The 20,312-nt window shown below is 36.7% G+C and overlaps 1 protein-coding gene across 7 annotated transcripts in view; it reads left to right on the top strand.

Moving 5' to 3' along the window:
- LOC109105236 (arf-GAP with GTPase, ANK repeat and PH domain-containing protein 1-like) overlaps nt 1–20,312 on the top strand; it is a 174,114-nt gene that overhangs the window by 133,900 nt on the left and 19,902 nt on the right. For 5 of the 7 annotated variants that reach the window (XM_042725657.1, XM_042725658.1, XM_042725656.1 and 2 more), the window contains 5 exons: nt 3,295–3,456; nt 12,540–12,614; nt 15,957–16,111; nt 17,009–17,099; nt 17,313–17,535. In XM_042725657.1, the coding sequence (XP_042581591.1) occupies nt 3,295–3,456; nt 12,540–12,614; nt 15,957–16,111; nt 17,009–17,099; nt 17,313–17,535 (706 nt within the window). The remainder of the gene's footprint in view (nt 1–3,294; nt 3,457–12,539; nt 12,615–15,956; nt 16,112–17,008; nt 17,100–17,312; nt 17,536–20,312) is intronic. The other 2 variants (XM_042725659.1, XM_042725655.1) reach the window with 1 other exon arrangement.

The following is a 20,312-nucleotide window of genomic DNA, read 5'->3' as shown; positions in this document are numbered from 1 at the left end:
CTCCGGAGGGCTGTGTTATGAGGCTGTGTGAGTGCTTGTATGCACCCCCCCCAGGAATCTCGTAAAAATAACATTTCTGCTGCCCTAATGATGTGTCTGTCCACGGCTTGACTGGATCAGATCTGATGACTGTAGTGCCGGACGCTGATTGCTTGTCACCTCTTGCCCCCAGGAGCTGACAGGAATGAGATCCTGTCTTTTTTTTGAGAGAAGTGAAGAGAGATAAGTGGTAGCAAAGTAATTAACTGACGTTCCTCGCTTTGCGCTATGAGAGAGAGACTGTTGACTAACCTCTAACGCTTTGTTTAGTCTCTAGCCAGGAAGTTACATTATTTTTTTCATATTAGCTGAATGAAATACAATACTTTTTTCTTACTAATTTTGGGATTCTGTATTGAAAAATTAATAGAATCGCACAAATATGTGCATTTTGCAGTTGAAGAAGTCTTGTGTTGCCTTTTAATCACCAGAAACTGCCACAAAGACATGATTCCTGTCTTCCTATGAGCCAGTTACCACTATTTGTTAAATTCTCAGCTGGTTTTCCCATGTATGAATTATTTCTAATGAAATTATTTTATGCCTAATTATGCATAAAATAATGAATTATGAACAGTGACAGAAGAAAATGCAAACATGACCCAGATGTTTTCTGCTACATTCTGGTGTTTCACTGCTTTTCATCCAAAGGGTGACAGAAAATTACAGATTTTTTGACAAAATATGTTAATGGAAAGTTGTTTGATATTAAATTATATATTATATATTTATAAGTTATATCTAAAAAAAAAATCGTACACGATTGAATGTTTTTATTAATTTTGTTAAACTTACAATCCAAAATGTTTTGATGTTTGTAAAAAAAATATTTTGTGGTCTAAAACTAAGCTTGCTAATTCCTTTTACACAATGCAATTCTTGTGACTAAACACATACTGACAACCTTGTGCTTTTTATACAAAATAAACTGAGCCGGTTTGAACTGAGATCATTTAAAACTACAGATGCCTTTAAAGTGTAATTGTAAGAGAGTCAAAGTTGAAAAGAGCTACAGTGGTTGACACTTGGCTGTGTGCTTTCTGAATGAGTTGGATCACATCAGAGCAGACTCGTCCTGACTGGACATGGCTGTCATTTGAGAAACACAGCCTCAGTAATGAGCTCTTTTATTCCAGAGGAAACAAAGCCAAGTCCATTTAAAGGAGAAAAGATCCCCTCCAGTGGTCGGGCTCTCTGTGTCTTTTTGTCTCACTCTGTGTTGTCTTGAGGGCATGGGGAAGGCCGTGACATCCCTGTCTCTTTACCTGGAGCATCCTTAGCTCCAAGCAGACAGTTGCACATAAAAATATCCCCTCTGTCCCTCCCTATGTGGCTATTCTTGATCCTCCCTCTCTTTCGCTTAATAATGAGAGACAAACAGCAGCAGAAGTAATGAGTGTCTCTTTGATTACCACTGCTGTGTTTAGGTGCTCTGGGGTACATGCTTTTGGTTCGACCCGCCTTAAGATAAGTTCCTGGCTGCGCTGATGTCATGTCACCCTACTTGTTGATTAATGCTCTTGTTTTTTAATTGTTTTGTTTTACATAGGGATGTCCCTTTGTCCTTTTGTTGTTTCCAAGCTAGTAATGGCCTAGCAACAACCTAGAAAAATGCACATAGCTAGATATGTACTCTTTGTATTCATGTTGCATTCATAGTTTTGAAAAACTTGCATATTATTTTCAGCGGGTTTACACTGATGTTCAAAAGGGGTTGGTAATGGAGTTTTTGTTTTTTCTTTTTTTCTTTTTGTGAATGTTTTTAAAAGATGCCTCCTATACACACCAAGAAAATTTAAAATGTAATGATTTTCAGCAGCCGGTCTCCAGTCTTCAGTGTCACATGATTTTTCAGAAATCATACTAATATGCCTATTTGGTGCTCAAAGATTTTTTTAATTAATAGAATGTTTAAAAGAACAGCCTTTATTTGAAATAAAAATGTGTTTTCTAACATTATAAACATCTTTACTGTCACTTTAGATATATTTAATACATCCATGCTGAATAAAAGTATTAATTAATTAAAATATTTCTGAATACAAAAGTTTGAACTGTAGTGTACATTAAATGAAAAATTTCATGTAGTGTAACCAATTAACATGTTATATATATCTATCTTTTCATTTAATTTATGAATACATGTGAGTGTATGCAATTTAATCATTATTTAAAAAAAAAAAAAAGTTTTCTATATATTTAAGGTGCAAAATAATTATCGTATCAGGGAGGTTGTATCACCCTGACATTTTTTTCCCCTGAAAAAAAATGTTAAAGTGAATTTTTAATTTTTAAATTTAAAACACACTTATCAGAGATCAGGTCTATTCAAGTCATTGTTTGTATTAATTGCATTTTTTTATGCATCTTTACATAAATAATAGGTCTGGACCAAAAAAAATAAAAAATTTTCATGTCATTGATCCTAAAATCACTGTTTTTTTTACAATGACCTGGCAACCACCCACAAGAATCACTCGCTAGATGTTTTAGTTTGTATTGTTCTCCATAAAAGATGACAGACATTTAGCCTTTGCCTTGAAGTGGATTATTCAATGATGATGTATGTGGTGTGTTGCCCCTTCTCTCCTCTGAAGTAGCTGGATATTCTTTAAAACAAAACCTAAAAGCAAACTGGCTGTGACTGAATGTCTGCCAGAATTATAGCAGACGAATTAATGACTTTTTGAGAAAGCATTGAGCTTCAGAAGACAAGGATGGAGGATATGAGGGAGAGGGAAAGATGTATTTGATGTTGAGGTGTGTGTTAGAGGGAGAGCTCGGACAAAGGGGTTGTTAGAACGAGGTGGTTAATTGTTCACTTTGGGATGGCATCTTGTCAGCAGAGATAAGTTGTCACGTTTTCCACTTGAGCTGAGACTAAACGATTGTAAAATAAGTTACGGCCGTCCTTGGGGCTGTCTACTGATGCACGGCGCTGGGAGCATGCTCAGTGCCAGCCTGAACATCCCCCCACCCCCTCCCCACATCAGCGCTTTCACTCCGCCTGATATTGATGTGAACTGAATGTTATTTTATTCTGCCGCTAGTCACAGCTGTCAGTGCCGCTTATGAAAAGTGAGGCAGCCTTCTGATAGCCTGAGCCAGAGAATCCAGCCAAACGCCAGTCAGAACTGGCCTCACACGAACGCGAGCGCTCAATCATTTAAACCAGAGCAGATAGCACAGAATATTCTATATGCATTCGGTAAAATAGAGCTGAATGTTTACATCAGTCTCTCTCATTGTGTCCAGATACCGGTCTGGGAGATTCTGTGTGCTCCAGTCCAAGCATATCCAGTACCACCAGTCCTAAGATAGACCCGCCTCCATCACCTCACGCCAACCGCAAAAAACACAGGAGGAAGAAGAGCACCAGCAACTTCAAGGTGGACGGCTTCTCTGGAAATGCAGAAGGTACTTCTTGTCTCTGTCCCACTCAATCTGTAGTCTTCTCTTCCTCTCAGATCTGCTCAGACCTCTGCTGATCGTCCCTTGGTCTATAAATTCAGCCATGTTCCTAAGAACCACTGTAATGCATTGATTCTTAAACAATCTTTAACATTCTAACTGCAAATGTTATACGATGTTTCACAGGGTGAGTATTATGTGGGTGAGTGTGAAAAACTATTGCAGAAAAGTTCACTCAGAAAAACTCTACATTAAAAACCTGTTTAAACCTGGAAACAAATGGAAAATTCTATGATGTTGCATTTCTAGGTCACTAATCAAATTAGTATTCATAAGATGCCAACATTTCAATAATCAGTACTAATACCTGAAAACTTTAATGAGCAAAAATGAATGTAATTTGCTATAGAGAGGGGGAACTATGATGTCAGAACCTGGAAGAGTAATTCGCTGCGGGTTCCTTCAAGATTTTCCTAATAGGTTTTATAACAAATAAATCAAATTTTAAAAATAAAATAAAGACACTTCTATGTTTTGTTTTGTTTTTTTTCTGTTTTGTTCTATATTGTAAACTGCACACACTCACAGCCCAAACAGCCTAATTGTACGTACATACGTTTTCAAAAATGAACATAACTGCTTCAAAATTTTTGTTTTGGGTATGGAATTTACAAATTAAAACAAAATAAAAAAATATAAAAAAATCACAAATACAAAATTACCAAATTCACTAATAAACCCAAAAACCCCATAGGAAAACATACAAAAATCTCTAAGGAACCTGCAGCGAATTACTCTTCCGGGTTCTGACATCATAGTTCCCCCACTCTATTACACACTCCATTTGACTATTTAACTTATTTAGGTATTTGAAAGTTAATCATAAAAATATAATTAAAATAAATAATACCTTAAATTCAAATATATTTACTTTAAAAAGACAAAATGTCAGTGATTAAAAAAAATGCAATTGAACAGCGTTTTTTGGCATTTTTCAGTAGAGGTATAATTAAAGCTCCTAAAGTTCTTTAGACAAGAAAAGTGACTGTTTTTATCTTGTCAAAATTGCTGTTTACTACACTTTATTTATACTACAGAATTTATTTTATGTAATTTATGAACAAATTATTAAATTAGAAAAGTGGAGAACAGCAGATCTTTTGAATAGTGTTACAGTATATATGGGCCATTCTACAGAATTGGCCATGGGTTCAAGCCCTTTCCAAAACTGTTTTTATTTTGTACATAGCTTGAACGTAACAAAAGTTATGGCTATCTGAACTTGCCTGATAGCTATGATTTTCCGGAATGGAATTTTGAGAAATTTCACTTCTACTTAACGATCGCTGTCTGTCAGGAGCGCTATAGGCTACTGCATCATTACACAAACAGACTTACGTTACCCTGAAGAGGTTTTCCATTGTTTATCATGATGGGCATAGTCTCTGAACTTTTGATCACCCCTTGTATGTTTAGATATCACGAATAGTGTTCCTTGTAGTTTACATTTAGAAAAGCGAGCGCAGAACCTCCGCAGCGTGTTATTAACATTAGAGAAAGAAAGTCTTTTCGGCTTGCTGCAATAAATCACTATTTTTCTGCACTAAACAGGTGAATTTTTCCAAGATATTTTCAGAGTTGATAGACAAGATGTAATAGAATAATAATTGAACGAAACCCTAATTTTGATAAAAAATTGACATTCAACCTATTTTTCGAATTTCCTGAAAACGTCCCAGCGCGACATCTGACGGGTTTTCCCAGATCGCATCACATATATAAAATCATGATTTATTGGGTACTTTCAGTTGGGCGGTGACTGTCTCAAACCTTAAACCCTAAATTTCTACTGTATGAAAATGATGAAATATATATATTTTTTCCATTGTTGTTTTTAAAAGTATCTTTTGATTCTTTTGTAAAATGAAGTTCAAAAAAATATTTATTTTATATTTTCTTTGTAAATTATGAAACTTCATGTAAAAAAAATGTCCCGCATTTTTTGTCACTTCCCAAAACAGTGTATGTTTTAGTCCATTGGCTGAGACTGATTTTAACCACAACCATAAATTTATGATGCGCAAATATTCCAGTGTCCCTCTCTCTCATAGCTACAAGGTGTGAGTAGATAGGTCTCATCATTTTGAGGTAAATGTGTTCAAAAGTCAAAGTTAAGGAACATCACTACCGAACACTTTTTTTTAATTAAACACACTTTTTTGGGAGTTATTCCATAACATTTAGTTTTTATATGTATACCACTGTTCAGAATGTGCTAGCTAACCATGTGCTGATTAGCATCTTTGATATATATAATTGTCACTACCTCAGATATCTAAAATTGTCACTACCGATACATTTGGTGGAGTTTGTGTAGTAACATCTTTGTTTTTTTTTGGGGGGGGGGGGGGGGTGTTATCCCATAGAAATGTCACTACCAAAACATGTCTTCACTGTTTCGGCAGTGACAAAAGGGAACATATAATCCTCATATTTGGAGGAAGTAAACAACATTTTACAGTACAGTTTTGCAATTTTTTTTTTTTTTTTTTTTTTTTGTATTTTAGTATGTTTTAGTAGTGTTTTAGTATGCAAGTTAAAATTCTACTGAAACATGGGATGTTTTGTCAAAAATAAAAGTATACTGAATTATCAGCTAAGATGTTATAATAAATACATAACCAATAAATAATCATAATAAACAATATTCAACTTACAAATAAAAAATATAAAATATATATACATTTACAAACAAAAACTAAAATCAAAATACAACAAATCTCATAAATTACACTATATATACTATTACACTATACTATATATATTTATAATCTAGATGTAAGCCAAATCTTAATAGGTCAATATAACCCTTATAATTAAATTATTATAACTGGGTTTCGGTAGTGACAAATTTGGGGAAAACTTTCTGAAAATACAATATGAGAATTAACTGCACAATTACAAGGTAATATGTGACTTGGATATTATGATAATTTGCTTACATAAAAATTAAAAAAAAAAAAAAAAACGTTTCCAACTCTGACTTTGGACCAATTCCGTAGAATGGCCCATATACATTCATCTGCACATTTGGTTATAATCAAACAAGCCTTCCCATATACCAGCATGTATACAAGCACTGTAAGCTGCATACACTGCTGCTGTCACACACACATAAAAGCAAGCAAGCACACACCGTCATGCAGTGAAGTTGTGTCTGCTGTGACGGTGGAGTGGAACAGATGTTTCTGAGCAACAGATGTGTAATATGTTTCCTGCAGTCAGTATGGATCAGGCAGCTGACAGGCCTGCGTGGAGCAAGAGAAATATGCTGAGTGATTATTACACACTCATACAGACAAGCCAGTTAAACGCCGTTTGTCACTAACACACGCACAGATTCCACTCATCACTGCAGCCACCATTCTGACACAATGGATAGATATTTGTATTTTTTTTATTTAAGTAAGTTATAGTAAGTTTTTTTTATTATTATTATCTTTTATACAGCAAGGATGCATTTAATTAATAAATGAATTAAAAGTTAAATCTGCATATTAGGATGATTTCTAAATAAACAAACTTGTATTATTCTTTGAAAAATGTGGATAAATAAATGGACCTAAACATTTATTTATTTATTTATTTATTTATTTAGCAACTTTTTAAAAAAAAATGTTGAATAAGGATTAAGTAATATTTAGGATTTCATGGATATGCCTTGCTACATTTTTATAATTTCGTTTATGCATTTATACCAAATAGTAGCACCCGGTGTAAATGGGTTTTCAGTTTACAGTAAGTAGTTCATAACCTCTTGACAGGGTGAGAATACAGTTCTAAAGTGTTGTAAGGTCGTCTGTGTATGTGTGTGTAAGAGAGGAATGATGTAGGAATGATGGATGAGTGTGTGTCAGCTCAGAGAGTGTGTGATTAATTAGACTGCGCTTGTGTGGGTGGCCACGGCCTCTTGAGAGCCGAGGATCAGTGCATGTTTAAAATCTTCCCAATCACCCTTATTGATCCTCTCCCAAAGTGGGCCAAAATATCGTCAGTGAGGGAAGAGTATGGATGCATGTATATATACACATCAGTGTGTTACATGCAGTGTGTATCTGAATGAAATTTAATCAGCATATTTCAAGCAGTATTAAATGCCATACATTTATGCATTCAGTGGTTCTCAACTAGGAGGTTGTGACCCAAAAAATGGGTCACAGATCTGTTATCGGACAGAACAGAAAAACAATGCCAAGGAAATCTCTGTAACTCATGTAAGATTGACAAAATGAATCATGTATAAGCAGTGGCTTTGATTGTATACACAAAGGAAAATGTTTTCTCTTACAATGCATAGATAAGATAGTAAATTATGTGCGTGTCACTTGGTAGAAGCAAGTCAAATAAGGCAAAAACAAACAGACAGGTTCCATGACAGTTTCTAACTATGCAAAATAATATAAAGCAAAGCCAAGGCTAAATGAAACACGGGGGTAACTTGCACTGTAACCACACTACAATGTTTTGTGTACTGAATTTTATAATATAAATTATATTTTAGCATTAAACAAATTATTATATAGCTTATACTACCTTTGGTTTTGGGATCAGAATTATTTTAATTTTTTTTTTTCAAAAAATTAATACTTTTATTCAGATAGAATGCATGAAATTCATCAAAAGTGACAGTAAAGACATTTATAATGTTACTAAAGATTTCTATTAAAAAAAAAAAAAAAGCATTCCATTCACCAATGAATCCTAAAAAAAATGTGTATCCCTGTTTCCACAAAAACATTAAGCAACAGGATCTTGTGACACTTGAGACTGGAGGAATGGCTGCTGAAAAATTCAGCTTTACCATAACGGGGATAAATTACATTTCAAAATATATTGACGCAGAAAACAGCTATTTTAAATTATAATAATATTTCATAACTGTTTTTACTAGTGTAGTGTAGCCTAGGTGAGCATAAGAGACTTCCATTGAAAAAAAATGTACCAACCCCAAACTTTTGAATGGTAGTGTGTGTTAAAATGCACAATAATTTTGCTAGTTAATTTTCATAGTAACGCAATGTTTGATTTTATAGACTTTTTTTTTTACTTTCTTACTGTGTTGGATTGCCATTTGATGTTCAGTTTAAAATCTGGGAATTGTAGCAAAACCAATTGAGAACCACTGATCTGATGCACCATCTTTATCATGACGTTAGCATTTGAGAGTTTTGAGAGACCATCTGTTCCACTTAATTCTCTCTATGGTGCCACCATGTGGTCATGGAAGAGTGGAATCATGGGAAATTAGAACCCTGATAGTCCTTAGGTTGTAGAAGGCAGGTACATGAACATTGTACAAAGATGTTATTTAGTCTTGGATGGTAAATCTCTAAACCTATCATTTTATTTTCCAGTCTAATCTGGAAAACACGCACACATAATCTATTGATGAAGCTGTGATTATTATGATTGATATTCTGGGGTTTAAATGAAAATTGATCCTATTTCTACCTTTACTGTGGGAGACCTGTTTAAAACAAATGCAGCAAATGTAAAGAAGAAGAAGGATTCATATTTTTTTGTATTGAAACAGAGATTTTTCTTGTCATTTCTGACCTGTAGGGGTCGGTAATTTTTCTGAGAAATGGGGTTACGTTAATGTACCTCACTCACCCCCTCTTTTTTTCTCGCCATCACTATCTTTCTTTTACTCTTTCCCTATCCTCCCTCCTCCCTTTCCTTTTTCCTTACCCTGGAGAGCCACTTTGTCTTGCCCTGATTCACGTTTTTTGAAAAGGTTGAACGTTGTCAGACGCTGCCCGGGCCTCTTCCCCAGCCCCCATTCGTCAGGCAGGCACTTAAGTGAAATATTATAAATAATCTACAGTATTGAAATCTTTTATCAGCTGTGTCACTTTCATTATTCAATAAGCGATTAGTAACAGTCTCCCAATTTAGCCATTAAGCACTTGTGCGTGGGGCCGGGGAGTGCTGTCACGCCGGGGGCCTGCTGAAGGATAAGGCTGTCAGCCTCTCTGTTATTCATGAGCTCCACCAGCCAGGTACCGCGCTCATAGTGTTTTAAATAACACACACATACTGTCACGATCAGGTAATACGCTCGTAGTGTTTTATAGAACGTATGAACACACACGTACATGTTCTCTCATACATGTCATATTTCATTCCAAATTTAAAAGAAATAAATGATATTTTGCTGAAAGACAATGAAACTTATTTTAGGACCATTAAGATTGTTTGCACTTGGGACATTATTATTTTCATTGGAGTTATGCACAATTTCCCTCTGCATTCTCATTACTGTAATACAAAAAAAAATTGAATTAACATTACTGTAATAAAAAAAAATAATGTTTTGCTGTACTACAAAAAATGAATCAATTCTTCATGCATCATGGTAATATTGGTTGTTCAAATTTTTTATTCATATTTAAATACATTTAATACAGCTTAATACATAATGCTGTGGAACAACATTACATGATTAAATGAACACGAATCACAAAGGAAGATGTTTCTAAAAATGTTCTGAGACTTGGAGTTCAAAAATGCAAAAATAGCAATAAAAACTGTCCATTTGATGCAAGAGCTATATTTCAACTCTTATGAAGTCATGGGATAACTTAGTTTGTGGAGCAAACTGAAATTTAAGTAACTAATTAAAAATCCTGACATCTATCCAAAGTATGCTTAAAATACACCCATAGACACACTGATATTTTGATCCTTCAACCTTTGAGTTACCAGTTTAGATCTCAAATCAGCCACATCAAAATATTATGCATAAGTAAAAATGACACACTCCATTTGTAAGACCCTCTTTATATAACACTGCAATAATGTTACTTTCATTTGGCTGTCATAAAGACATTGTACAGTTGATGCAGTTGTACATCTTAAATGCTGGTTGTTACTGTTTTAGGAGAATCATTTTAGAAATGTGTCCCTGAATGCACAGAGTCTCAACATGCTGATGATTCTCAGCTAACATTATGGCAGTTCAGGGGTCTTTCTCTAATTCCAGCTCACCTGCTCTTCTCCTTTCACCGAGACAAAGTCTTCTCACACACTTTCTTCTGAAGATCAATGGATCCCAGCATGCCATGCATTTTTACACTCCTCACAAACCCCCCCACAGAGGGCTGCTGAAAGCCCACCACTCAAATGGCAAACTTACTGCACGGACGATCACAGTTTATCAATTACCGCTGAGCTGTAGGGCCCTAAGTGGCCCTTGTTAAGTAATTACAACGTTTGATGAGAGCAGGAGAATGTGAGAGCCTTTTGAAACCGGATCAGGCGGACGCGGTGGGCTCTGTACTGCACAGGGACAGCGGGAGGCTCGTGAATGCCTTGATGATCGCACAAAGATACCTCAGGAAGGCGATATGTTTTAAGCAGCAGCCAGAAAGAGAAAGATATTCCAGAAGATGGCGGGGCCTCACAGGTGTCCTCAGCTGGAATCGGTCTGGCACGTGGCTGCAACGTTAATTAAAGCATTCTGCAGGTGAACAGTTCTGTGCTGTTACTGACAGGAACAAAGTGAAGATGGTCTTATGGCTTCCTAATGTTATGGAAAAAGGACCATTTATATCTTAAACTAAAAGTTTCTCTCTGTGATCAACAAAAGCCATTTTGAAATGACTTTTATGACCTACAAATGAGAGTGAGAGATATTAAGATCCAACATTCATGGAACTGATGTTATTAGAAGGCGAGGAATGGTTTGTGTGGGGGATCAAGCGTGGCACGCAGACAATAAGACAGAGTCTATTGTGTGGAAAATAGCTTGATTCTGGGCCACGTTATTGTAGTTTTTTTTTTCTTCTTTTTTTTTCTCCTCTCTGATGCTGTGCACATTGAAAGGACTGGATGGGATTGTTCTTACATGATTACTGTTGTGTAAGAAATGTCCCCTTTGGCCTAAGGGGGAAAAGAGTGAGACTGCATTGAGCCGAAGTGACTTCAGGTCAGTTGTCAGCACAGCTGGGAAATTAGCATTTATTTAAAGAGATGAGACTATACCTATGAACACAGTGAACTGAGAAAACTGGATTCTGCATATCACAGTAATTTTAGAATAATTTGTTTTAGGAAAGATATTTCAGTTTTTATTATTATTATTATTATTATTATTATTATTATTATTATTATTATTATTAAATGGGGCATCTTTCTGTTAGTATATTCATTCAGTTATATGTTGGTCAAATTAAACCTCCTTGGGAATTTTCACCACGCCTTCTTAAGTACTTTTAATAGTTTTTTGTTTGTTTGTTTCACCCATGTCCCAGTTCTTACAATATAAAAATGTATTACAAATATTACATTCAAAAATAAAAAAAAAAAATATAAAATGTGAAAAAAACACAAAAATTAACAAATATGCAAAAAAAAAGAAACAAAGTATTATGTAACCAGTATTTTTGTGAAACATTTCAAGTCAATTGCACCATTGTCATTTCCATCACAGAATGCTGTTAAAGACAGTACATGATTTGGTGTGTTAGAATTGGATGGTGGTGGGAATTTTACATTAAGATAAAATTAGAATCTTGTGATGCATTTATGTTTACTATTAGACATTGTTAGTGGAGAAATTATAGTGTCTACAGGGCCAAAAGTGCTCTCTTTTTTTTATCTTTTATGAAATGCACACATTTATTAATTCTTATCTTTATTTTTCATTTAGACACTATGCTTGATAACATGGACAATAACCTGTTTTGTCTTGCAGTTTTCCACTCAAACGGTGCATTATTATGCCTTTTTAAACTAATGCAATGTGTTTTCAACCCCTGCTTCAACCCCAATGACTTCATTAGCCAATTAAACATTTCTGTATAATTCTCATTTGTTTCAACATTCATATTTTTAACTGCTGACTGCAGTTCATCCTTTTTCGCCCTGCCTTTCTCAGTCATTTATATTTCACTTCTGTGATACTTCCTGTTCATTTCCCAAATATTTATCTTTGTGGTTCTTCTACTTTCTCCACTCCTGTCATTTGTTTTGTTTTTGTTTTTTCCTTTCTCTCCACCTATTCCTCTGCCTGTCATCGGATGCAGTCAAACGTAGGGCATGGAAACTAAATCGCGTCGGTAGTCTGCGCAACATTTACAGCAGTGCCTCCAACGCAGAAGGTAACTAGCTCCAGAAAACAGACAGAGGGGGAAGTCAGGGTACCCCTCTTTTATTTTCAGGCAAGCCCCTCACACATGTGCTTAGACCCTATGATTATGCTTTATCCTTCTGTCCTCCCTGACTGTTCACCCCCGCAACACTCCCTGCACGGCACTTACGTTTTTAAAGCATGTAATGATGTTAAAATGATGCTTTGCTTCCGTAATTGTGTTTGTACGTGTGAAAGTGTCGTGTTTGAGTTTCGATGATTTAGTGCAGTGATGGTAAATTGGATGGTGTCATTTGGTGATATTGGACTCATTGTGGGAGGTAACGTGCGCTTTGGCCACTCCCCTTCCTACACCCCCTTTCCCGTGACTCCACCCCTCCTCTGCTTTATTTATTTGTTCACAGTTTTCCCTGGATGTGAATAACTCCTGTAATATTTGCCAGGTTATTAATGCTGGATGCTTGAAAGGGGAGGGGATAATATGGGAATTAATGACCTGTGTCACAAAGCAATACTGTGTGCTTTGACATTTCGCTCGGTTAATTTGTGTTTCCAACCATTCAACTCTTCCACTGTACCCCCGAGCACTGCCGTCTGGGCCGTGTGGAGGTAACACCCCCTGCCTCATTTCTGTTCATGCTGCATTCTTGCTTTCCGAGTTGATTGTGTGCCGTTTGTCGGTAAAGGTTGCCTGTGTCAGAGTTCACAATTTTCCTTGCCGCTGCAATATTACAGCGCAAGAAAATAGAAAAGCATGAAAGTGATTGGATACTTTCAGTCTAAATTGTGCGAAACATAATGATTGCCCTATTAGTGGCTTGTGGAATATTGAGAGCCGTACCAGGCACCCGATGAATGATAGCTGCCCCATTTTAAAGTTTAAGGGCGAAATAGAGGGGAGGGGTGGCAGCCTGATGCCCTGTCATCGCAGTTTTTGTATTACACAATTGTTTTCTTATTAATTGTGTGCTAAGGGGAGGAGGCGGAGCCAATCTTCATATTTGCCTCCAAAAATCGTCTTTCTGCATTGTTGCTTTTCATAATTGTCAAATACCGCCCTCTCCCCAACAGCACTGCGATTTAATTAGGGTGAGAACATTGCTGCTGACCCCAGAGGGCCCGGTGCCTTTGAAGGGTGGGTCCAATCTAGGCTGGGATGCTCCAGTGATCCCACCAGCCCCCAAACCTTGCAAATGTTAATAAAAAAAACCTTTAAATGAATAAATAATAGGCCCAGACTCCCCAGCCACTTTTTGTTGATGTTTTGAGTTGACTTTTGCTGTAAATGAGCACATTTTCTAATGTTTGCTTGTTCCTTTGAACCAGAACAGGAAAGATCTCTTTCTAACTGAGGCCAGAAAGGTTTAAGCACTCCGGCTGCCAAGCATGTCTTTCCGTAAAGGGAGGAATTTGGGGATTTGAACACAAGGTTCTTTTACAGCAGTGAGGGCGGCCCATGGCCCTGCGGGACCTTTAATATGACTTGTATGATAGGAGTCCAATTAGTCCTGTGATTGACTGAAGGAGAGGAAATGGTGTGGCTGCACAGATTTCCCGCTGATTAAACTTGTGAAATGGCCTCACAGGGAGAAGATTCGAAGAGCTGTCTCAGAACATTGTATAGCTGGAAGAGAACTCTCATGGACAAATGGGGGTTAAAGAGTTGCTAATGTGAAGAAGAACAAATAAGCCATGAATACGATTGATATATTTGTTTTTAACTTGCTTTTTAGATGAGTGATTGATTCACAGAGCCAGACTATCAGCATAAAATCTGGTCCACATTACTGCTTATTCTAGCAAGAACTTCCCACTTGAGGCCCAGACACACCAAACTGACATCAAAGAACTAGTATCGACAAAAGCTGACTGGTGTGTTGCATCATATTGCCTGTGTCTGGGTTGAAAAGTTTCTTTTGAACACACTGCAAAGACTACAGCCAACAACCTTCTGGTATGGGTGTGTAGAACATTTATGTTCTGTGTCTGTGTGAGAAAAAGCTCAGACTGTGGATATACAAAATGTGAGCAAAATCGTCTTTGTGAGCCCTCTTGGCTCCCGTATTTGCTTGCTTCCATCACTTCTGTTGTCATCATATCATTGATAATAATAAGAAATGCTACTTGAGCATCAAATCAGCATATTAGAGTGATTTTAGAAGGATCATGTGACACTGAACTGGAGTAATGGCTGCTGAAAATTCAATAAATAAATAAATGAAATTACATTTTAAGATATATTCAAATAGAAAACAGTTATTTTAAATTAGTAAAATTAGTAATATTTCACAATTTTACTGTATTTTTGATCACCCTTTCCAAAGCATCAGGAAATCTTAATTATTCCATACGTTTGACTGGTAGTGTAGGTTTATCTTCCAGAATGGCAGAGTTTCCAGGTTGTTTCCTGTTCCTGTTTCTTATTGGCCTTGCAGATGCCATTGGGAGAGTGGGGTGCTCAACTTCGTGTGGCATTTTGGCCTTAGGGATGCCTCTTGTGTGTGTGTGTGTGGAGGGGTATTACTTCCCTGATTACTTCTTCATTATGTAATTGCCCCTCCAGAGTAAATTATAAACAGAATGTGTAAAGTGTGTGATCTCTTTCTGCCTCAGATCGTGTTTCGGGTGGGATTCCTTTGATTGTGACACACCACCACATGTCATCAATGCAGGTTCTCTGTTCGAGCCATCTGCATGCCCCTTCCATTGCTGTCCCCTCTGATCACCCAGTCAATGGCCTTTTGTTCCTAACACTTTCCAAATGTTGACCCTCAGTGCCGTTAAATAACCTCCTTCCATGTCTCCATACTTAAACTCCAGAGATAAAGTCTTGAAAGTAGGACGCTCGCTCTCACTCTCTCACTCAATCACACACACATTTTCCTAATTGTCTCGTGATTGGCCCATTAACCTAGCCAGGGCCCTGGATAGCAGATCCATATGTCAGTTTGCCTAGGGAGCATTATGGATGGGACCAGCCACACGGTTGGAAAGATCGGGACTCTGGTCTGGTCTGGTTTGTAATTAGTGGCATATCCTGACAAGGGTCACTGGGCAAGCCCCCCCCAGGTCAGGGGTTGCGGAGTGTGTCCCACAGCTAACAGGTGCTCTACAGGGACGAGAATCCTTCCTTGTGAATTTTATTCTAGAACAGTACAACTAAAGTGTTTGAGTTATTTATTCATATACTTGTATTAAGATGCACTGAGAAAATTGTAAATTCAAAATAAAATAAAAAAACCACAGGAATAGTCAAAGATAGCATGCATTACTTAATGGGAAAATACGGTTTCTTTGTTGTTGTAGCTGTTGATTAGTAATCATCTTGACTCTTTTCTCCTATCTGATCTAGAACAAGAGGACAACTTTGAGTTCATCATCGTTTCTCTGACGGGACAGACCTGGAATTTTGAGGCAACGTCCTATGAGGAGCGGGATGCATGGGTTCAGGCTATTGAGAGCCAGATTCTGGCGAGTCTACAGTCCTGTGAAAGCAGCAAACAGAAGGTAGAACATTTACATATAGTAAATGGATCAGTTACTTGATGCTTATCCATTAATTTATGCAAAAATGCACAAAAAAATTCAATTCATACATACAGTAATCTGAATACAACTCTTCTAAGCGGGGATGGGGGGTATAAAGTAAAAAATGTCATCAGGGAATAAAAATGCTAAAAAATTAATCTTTCGTTTTTATTATTATTATTTTTTAAAAAACTGCTGCATTTCTTGTTGATAAAAGAAAAACATTTGTTTTCCAAAGTAATGTGATCCAACACAGTATTAAAGACAAAAATTATTTTCATAACACTTTTTAAAAAGAATATTCCAAAGCAGTCTTGAAAAAAAATAACTTTTAAGTAAAAATAATTATAATGATGATATTAATAATGTATAGTTTTTCCCCTCTCTAAAATTTTACATGGATCTACTTATTTGCTGACATCCTTTTTTATCAAAGTGCTGATGTTGTATCATGCCAAAAAGATAATTAAAATTATACACCACCTTATTGAATGACTGAATATATGTACATATGACTAAACAGTATGTATATCATACATGCATTAATGCACACATTTAGAAATTGTAATTACTTTCGTTCTGATATTACCCTTTTGCAGTATTACATTCCTGCTTCACAGCTACAGTCTTAACTCTCAACCCACTGTGTGTTTATGCCTCAGGCCAGGGCAAATTGCATTTCCCTGGACCTTCTACTGAGTACCTCTATTCTTTTCATTTAGTTCCCCTTCTTTCCATGCTTTTGAATCTCATTTCATTATAAAATGCAGGGTGACATGTTGCTGTGTAGCCAGAATTGTCTAATGATGCTTCATAATATGCTTTATAAGTCATTGCCATTTAAATAAACTTTAACTTGCGTGAATGTGCCCACAGTCTCGTCTGAGCAGCCAATCAGAAGCCATCGCTTTGCAGTCAGTCAGGAACATGAGAGGAAACATGCGCTGTGTGGACTGTGAAGCCCAGAGTGAGTTTTGTTATAAACTGAGATCTGCGTGTACCTTTTGTTATGTAGATTTATGATTGAATTATGTACTAATCTATATACTGTATATTGGAACACCCAGAATGACCATCTCTATCATTCCATATGGAAAAAATAGGGTTATATATGCCATATGTATGTGGTTATGCTGTATAAAAACTCTTTGTTTCTGTCTCTGTTTATCTGGCTTTTTAGACCCTGATTGGGCCAGTCTGAACCTGGGGGCTTTGATCTGTATAGAATGTTCAGGCATTCATCGCAACCTGGGTACTCACCTGTCTCGTGTCCGCTCTTTGGACCTGGACGAATGGCCTCTAGAGCTCATCAAGGTCATGTCGGCCATCGGCAATGAGTTGGCTAATAGTGTGTGGGAAGCCAATGCTCAAGGACGCCTAAAGCCTGCCCCTGATGCCACCAGGTATGCATTTACTTAATTTCTTCATTTTAAACGAGTATGTTTAAGTTTTTCTCAAAATCAATGCATTCTATCATTTCTGTCATTATTTGCACTTCATGTAAACAAGGTGCTGATTTTTATTTTTAAAAAAACATTAGCGTAGAGGAGGGAATACCACCATGATTTTTGAACATGAACATGTGACAGTGGGTTTGCACTGCACCAGAGAAATGTAATATACAGATGACAGGTGATGACAGATAAAAATCTACAGAAAAGTCTGGAAAAATATGGAATTATAACATGGAAAATGTGTAGGAACCCTGAAAATGCATTCTTTTCCATGACATAAACATATTCTCTTTGCAGTCCAGCAGTTGATATTTGTCATCTTTTTCAATCCTCCTTATGGCATATTTGTGGGAGTTCTGTGGAAAAACCTAAAATCAGATTTTTCCTTTTCCTTGCTCCTCCATCTTTAGCAGCGTAATTATCGGCAGATAGGCTTTAGTCCCACCAGCCATCATAACAAATTAGTGCTGACTGCTGGCCGCCAAAATATCGACTTCCCATTCCACGCCAGCCTCATTAGTCACCTGAAGCACCTTTTAATTACTCCCCTCCTCTCCGAAAATCTTTCGATATGGATCCGCCATTTTCTGCCGCCCGTTGTCGATGTGCTAATGCGATTATAGTTCCTCATGTAGCTGTTTATTTATGTATGTGAAGCCATGTGGCCCCCTGAGTGGGAAGAGGAGATTACAGAGAGGGTCAATATTATCTCAATTAACCTCAGTCACTGGACACAGTCCTGCAGTCGTCTCTCTACTCATCCTCAATACTCCTGCTGAAATAGACGAAGTGTAATTCAGTTTGATTCCTTCATGTTTTTGACTGCTGGCTTTTACTTATTGACATTAATAGTTGTTGTGTAATACATTTATAGGCTAAGCAGTGACGATACAAGGTTTAAAAAAAAAGAGTGTCAGCACAATCTTCTTCCATTTAACTTTAGTGCATAAATTTTATATTGTTACTTCAAATGTCTCAAACATTTGGTTGGAAATACTTTTTCTGAGGAATGGGGTTTGTTTTGTTTGCAAGAGATGAGGAACATGATGTACACGCAGTACATGAAATTATGTATGATAAAAAAAAATTGGATGGAATCAGGCTGGAAACAGCAAATTTCTCAATGTTTTTTTATGAATATTCTCTTTGTCGATAACAAAACAGCACAAAATCTAGATACAAACTTCGAGCTGTTGATAAGAAATGTTTTTTTCAGCACTAAATGAACCTATTAGAATGATTTCTGAACGAGCATGTGACCAGTACTATTGTTTGCTGAAAATTAAGATGTTATTTTACATTTTTGATCAATGCTGTCTAAAAATTATTATTATTATAAAAAGTATTACTTACCCTCATGTCGTTTCCCGTAAGACCTTCGTTCATCTTCGAAACACAAATTAAGACACTTTTGATGGAAGATGAGAGCTGTCTGACCCTGCATAGACAGCAATGCAACTAAAATGTTCCCAAGTCCAGAAACGTAGCAAGGAGATCTGTAAGATAATCCATGTGACATCAGTGGTTCATCCGCAATTATACAAAGCTACGAGAATACTTTTTGTGCACAAAAGAAAAAAAAAATGTATTCAAGAATTTGTATCCTCTGCATCACCCATGCCATTTTGGAGAATAATCACTGGACATACGCTGTTCTGTGTCAGCTGCACGTGACGCAGCAAAAATGACAGAATTTTTATTTTTGGGTGAACTAACCCTTTAAGGCCCCGACAAACTTCAAACTAAGTTCGTTCTTCGTTTGGGGGCAAAAAGAAGTTCGAAAAGGCTGAGCGCTGGTATACTGTTTCTGGTGTTTTCCAACAACCCCGCACTGCTGGAGTAGATTAATGTAAACGTGTTGCGACACTCGCGTGTATCCCCTAAACCAGTGGTTCTCAAACCTGTCCTGGAGTACCCCCAGCTCTGCACATTTTGTATGTCTCCCTCATCTATCACACCTGATTCAACTCATCAGCTCATTAGTGGAGACTGCAAGACCCGAAGTGGGTGTGTCAGATATAGGAAGACATACGAAACGTGCAGTGCTGGGGTACTTCAAGGAGAGGTTTGAGAACCCCTGCCCTAAACAAAACAACAATGAAATGAAGTGTAGGCAATCTAGGTGTGAGACGGGCCCCAGTGGTCAGAATATTATAGAGAAAAGAATAATGATTAGCAGCAGTTCAGAGTCAAGTATCATGTTTGCAATACAAAAGAACCATTCCATTTCCATAATCAGTCCTTTATGGGAAGTGTGAATGTCTCGTAGTCTGAAAACTTTAGCATGACGAAATAAATAGAAAGTCAGTTTGTTACTTGATAAGTGTTCATTTATTTTATTAAACTGGATAAATTATTACACCTTTTTATATTTTATGTGGTGTCATAATTTACTTTTGATAAAAACAAAGGTTTATTATTGTATATTCGTTTTGGATTTCATTTATTGCATACCCTTTAAATTCGCTTATTGAAAGAACAACAGCAGCAGTTTGGTGGAACGTTTATTTGAAACACATGTATTTGGTACTTGCTATCTTATATCTTCACTCTTTTCTTTCATTCTTTTCATGGCTTTGGAAAACTTGTCTCGGATGTTTCTCTACCTCACTTTTTGCGTATCTCCGAGTCGTCGACACCAAGCTTCGTTGCAATTTCTTTCTAGGAATTAAATGCTTTCTCTGAATCTCTCCACGAGCGATTGTATAGGTGCGGATATATCTGTG

Source organism: Cyprinus carpio, chromosome B6 (assembly GCF_018340385.1).
Source record: "Cyprinus carpio isolate SPL01 chromosome B6, ASM1834038v1, whole genome shotgun sequence".
Lineage (NCBI taxonomy): Eukaryota > Metazoa > Chordata > Actinopteri > Cypriniformes > Cyprinidae > Cyprinus > Cyprinus carpio.
The sequence above is the reverse complement of the archived record's forward strand: the minus strand, read 5'-3'. Positions and strand labels throughout refer to the sequence as shown.